The sequence below is a fragment of the Suncus etruscus genome, chromosome 4 (genome assembly GCF_024139225.1).
Source record: "Suncus etruscus isolate mSunEtr1 chromosome 4, mSunEtr1.pri.cur, whole genome shotgun sequence".
NCBI classification, from domain to species: Eukaryota; Metazoa; Chordata; class Mammalia; order Eulipotyphla; family Soricidae; genus Suncus; species Suncus etruscus.
In genome coordinates this window covers 128447070-128452251 of record NC_064851.1, presented here as the reverse complement: position 1 = coordinate 128452251, position 5182 = coordinate 128447070, and the positions used below count along the sequence as shown (strand labels likewise).

The following is a 5182-nucleotide window of genomic DNA, read 5'->3' as shown; positions in this document are numbered from 1 at the left end:
ATGGGGAGGGAAGCAAACGAAAAAAGAGAAAACTAGGAGTTGTCCATCTAGATGTTATATTTATTTAGAAGGGAAAAAAGAAAAAAATAACAACACACAAAAACAAAAAACAAATCATCATAATCTTAACCATTCCCATCGATTACAATCTGTATTCTAATCTTAATGAAATTAACATCCATCCAAGTGTACAAGTCAGAAACTTAAGTCTTTACTGCCAGTCTTAACTTGCACTTTATAAAAACATAAATGTATTGGATAGAAAGTTTTAGTTTTCAAATATGTTTATAAAAGCATAAAAACACAATTAACAAAGGGTTCGTAAAAATAATCATGGAAATTCAAATAGAGAATAAGAACACTTATTCATATGAGGCATTACCAATAATAAACACCAAGCTATTTGGTTAGAGTTAGTATGAGAAATGGCAGAGAAAAACAGTGATGTCTGTTCCACCATTCCACATTTATCTTGTCTCTAATCTTTCAAGACCAAAGTATCCAATCTGACTTTTCTCCTTTAGTCTTTTCCAGATTAGTTTGGGGTCATCTGAAAGCCTTGGTAGGTCTTGATGTGCTTCTGCAACACGAGTAAGAAAGTCTTTAGTATGAATGTTTTCATCTATTTTCTCCTGGAGTAAAAGTGATTCCAATAATGTCTTCTTTTGCTTTAGAAAGGTAGATTGAGCCAGTTCTGCTCTTTTTCTGTTACAGTCCGGACATTCAGAAGAAATATGTTGCTTAGTTGTTGCCTCTTCTTTTACTATACTCAAGTTTTTAAAATAGGTTCTGTTCAAGAGTGCCTCAGGAACAGCAGAGTTTAACAGATTAAATTCTGAAGTGTCTGTGTCCAATCTAAAATGCAGCTTTTTATGCTTGCTGCTCTTCTTTCTTTTAGCATTTACTTTATGTTTCATCAGGTTTATTTTAACAGTGCAAAAAGACTGCAGAGCATTCAGTTCTTCATCTGATGCTCCAAGAACTTCAGGCTGTTGTTTAGCATCTGCCTGGTACTGCTCAGAGTCCCAATCTTTACTCTTGAGGTAGTTAATCCATTTTCTACTCAACTTCTCATAATTGCTGCTGTCTAAAGTCTCCGATTGTTGGTCTCCATCTTCTGAGCTTCTAGTTATACTTTCAGTCTCAAATTCGCTCCCTGAGTTGTTGGACCAGGACTGCCTTCCTCCTGAGGAGAAGGTAAATGAACAGGAGCTCTGTATTTCATCAATAGAAGACTTGAAAGTCTCGTTAGAAAGATCTGTGGTATCACTGATGTCCATTTGGGCCAATTTCCCTTGCTCTTCTCTTCTAAATCCCGGGGATTTTGCCTAAAGGACTTGAATTCTTTTCTGCTTTGCTCACCTCACAACGGGCTCTGGAACTCACCAGGTAACGAACGATCTGGGCCCTCAGTTTGGCAGGGCTCTTCCGGGAGACGCCTTCCGGCTGCCTTAGCAACGCAAATCTGTCATGCGCAATAATGCATGCGCGCCTGCGCTTTCCTCCCTGGCCGACTGCGCGTGCCCCGTGCACCCAGGGTTCATGGGGCGACTCGGTGCTATTTTAAGTCTGCAGTGCTTGTTGCACATCCTTTCTCAGAGATGAAATGCGTTTGCTGCCAGAGGCCCACGGGGATAACCGGCCACTGTCAAACCGGAGACCATATGCCTCTCTTAAAAGCATACAAATGAAAAGAAAAAAGCAAACGTTGGCGAAAAAAAAAAACAAAACAAAACAACAAAAACGACAGGCAAAACCCCGCCTGCCAGTCCTAAAGGAGGCAATCACCTATTTTGCTAACCATGGCTAAGGACAACAATGGGAATTCTGAAAGGGAAAAGAAAGGTCTGCCTGCTGGATATGACTCCTACCTACTTCTCCAGCTTCATCTTCCACAACTTTCTTGGCCCCAGTGTTCAGAGGATCTGATCTGGCCCTTTTGTCAGATGGCTGCTTCTTCAGGCTTCGCAGTCCTGGCTAGGCACTTTCTCTCCTAGGGGCAACTGGCAGGGTCACACTCCTCCCAGCTATTTGGAAGATTGATCTCAGCTTTTCCTCCAAGAGCCTTTTCCTCCCGAGGGTTTTATTTCAACCCTTACACCAAAAACTTCCCTAGTGCTGCAACTAGCCTCCCTCCCTCCCTTCTTCCCTTCCTCCCTCCCTTCCTCCCTCCCTACCTCACTTTCTTCCTTTCTTCCTTCCTCTCCTCCCTCTCTCCCTCTCCAACACCTCTCTTTTTCTTTTCATATTTGTGTGAACATATTTAAGCATGTTCCCACTATAAAAACTCCTTAGGCCAGAGTTGACCAAAAACTCAACATGTGTCTCACATATAGGTTTTGAAAAAAAAAATCCTGTTGGAGTAAGTTCGTTGAATGACTATGGGGAAAAATGTGTTAATCGTTATTCAAGTCTAGTTAGATATATTTAATGTCATTCCAAAATGTTCATTTGGCAAAATATCAAAAGTTTGAAGTGTTGTAAAAGAATATCTCGAAAAGGAATCAGTTTCATTTGAAGATAGATTCCAACTTAATTTTTTAGTTAAAGTCGTATGTTCGGTTAATATTTATATCTATATATTTGAGCCAAATTTTATTAAACATTAGTTTTTAGTCTTTATAAAAAGGTAATATGTCATTTGTAAATAGTTTCAAGTATTTTCCAACATCTTAAAGCCTCAAAACCTTAATTTTTATTTCAAAATAAAGACTTAACTCATTCTCTGAATATTTACACACTTATAATTTATTTTAAGAAATTTCCCTTAAACATAGAGCAAGAAATCTAAAATATATTCAGGCCTCTGGTATGTTTTAAATGTCTATCAACTTTAAAAATCCTTTATCTTAAGAAACAGATAACTTAGACGACTTTAAACTTCATTTATTTGTAATAATAAGCATGACTCAGTAAAGTGCTTTAACATTTAATATGTATGTTATCTAAGGAAAAAAATAATTAAATATACTATCATTATCAAATAAGATCTATGAAGACAAAAGTTGGGGGCCACACAACAGTCTTGTGCTCAGGGATTATTCCTGGCTCTGTTCTCAGAGGTCACTGTGGGTGGGGCTCCAATGTCCATTCTGGGTGCCAGAGATCCAACATTGGTCAGTTATTACTCTGGCCATCAAAGTTTGATTTTAAATCCAGAAATGATTACTCTTTGCATAAACCTTATATAGTTTACTTTTCTACTTATCACAAAATTAAATTTATAGTCATTCTTCTGAAAAGCCACACTTTTGTAATAACCAAGTTATAAAAGCAACATATTTATCAGTGACATGTTGTTTCAATTGCTGAATAAATATGTTGCTTTTATAACTTTAGTTATAGCTGTATTCTAAACACTTAACATCAAATCTGGATAGTAATGAGTTTCATTTACAAATAAGAGGTTATACATATCTCTTACAGCATAAACTAGCAACACAGTTTGGCATATTTTTTGTTGGGGTGGAGTGTTGGGACATACCCAATGATGCTCAGGGCTTACTCCTGGCTCTGCACTCAAAAATCATTCCTTGCAGGCTCGGGACTATATGTGATAGGCCGCATGCAAGACAAATGCCCTACATGCTTAGCTATTGCCTCAGATTCACAGTTTGGAATTTATATTTCAAACAAGCTAATATATTTTTGGAGATAAAAAACATGGAAACAATCTGTTAACATTTTTGTTTTGTTCTGTTCTGTTTTATTTTGTTCTGTTTTGGTTAGTTTTACCCAAAAAATTGTAGAGATGTGGAAAATTATTTTTTCTTTGTGTGTAATATTATAAACTGAGGGTCTAAACTCCACCAATGATCTCATATTTCTGGAAACTGTCTGAAATCTTAATGTTGGTAGGGCTGTTTGTTCTGATGGTTTGTGAGGCAAGCACATGTTCAGACCTACAGCATGCTCCCTTTCTACATCCACATTTCACCCTTTATAAAGACACCAGTCATATTGGCTGTTAAATATTGATGGCACACTTTAATGACCTCATTTATTAATTGAAAACTCTAACTCCAAATAGTCATATTCTGAGAACTAGTCAGACTTCAACATATGTATTTGAACGGAACATTATAAAATCATAATGTTGCTTTATATGAAAACCTAAAGCTAATAAGACAATCTACCAGTAAGTCAAACTTTAATGAGATTGAAGTGATTCTATGAGTAAGATTGTTAAAGAAATCAGTAAAAGAAGAAAGGGTTTTATAGGTGTACCTAGAACTATATTTAAGAACAAATAATGTTGATTTTGCTGATTAGTAAGCAAATTTTAGAGAGGAGTCAGGGGACTTTGTAAGGGCAAGTTATTTTCTCTGTTACTATAACAAATCTTATTGGTTGGCTAGCTTATTAGTGACTATTCATTTTTTAATAAAATATATTATTATTGTAAAAAATGTTTCAGTGTTTCTAAAGATATCATTAGTGGTTTTTTTTTTTCACCAGCTAATAATGTGGGGACTGAGCTATAGTTTGGGGCATTTTTCTTATATACAGTCAACCCAGATTTGATCCTCACCGCTCCATATAGTCCCCTGAGTCCTAAAAGAGCCAGGACTAAGTACTGTACACTGCAGGGTGTGCCCCTCAAACAAAACACAATAAATAATGCTAAATATAAAATAAAACTGAACAATTTGTTATTTAATATATAAAACACAATAGTAAACACATAATACATAGGTTCCCTAGTTTAACTCATCTTCCCTTCCTTTATTGTAGTTAAAATTTAGAACTATACCAAAGTATAGTTATAATTATTTTTACAAAATTTATGTGGTTAGGTCTCCAAGTCTTCAGGTAATAATTTTAATAACTGACCTTAGCCTATCAAAATTAATATAAATCAAAACCTAAATATAATGTTTTTCTCTTCAAATCACAGAGAAATGTTAGATGAATTCTGAAATGTCATTAAATTGAATGTAAGTTATATAGTTTAGCATTTTTCTTAAGGAAAAGAGGTCTGCAGCTTTGAATGACTGAGGGTTGGGGTGGAGACTGGAATTCACAGTGGTTTTCCTGAAAACTACAAGGAATTATTTTTCTTCCACTCAATATCTATGCAAAGCATTTTACTCTAATTTTTCTACTTACAAAGTAAGCTTTCACTGTAAAATGAATATTCATATGATTGCATAGGGTTGAATGACATAGAAATTGCAAATAA

The 5182-nt window shown here is 35.6% G+C and overlaps 1 protein-coding gene across 1 annotated transcript; it reads right to left on the bottom strand.

Annotated features, from left to right (window-relative positions):
• Positions 1-420: 420 nt before the first annotated feature.
• Positions 421-1328, bottom strand: C4H8orf48 (chromosome 4 C8orf48 homolog). The gene has a single exon (XM_049772403.1). It carries the CDS (start codon positions 1278-1280, stop codon positions 468-470), a length of 813 nt encoding a protein of 270 aa, XP_049628360.1. The 5' UTR covers positions 1281-1328; the 3' UTR covers positions 421-467.
• Positions 1329-5182: the final 3854 nt, after the last annotated feature.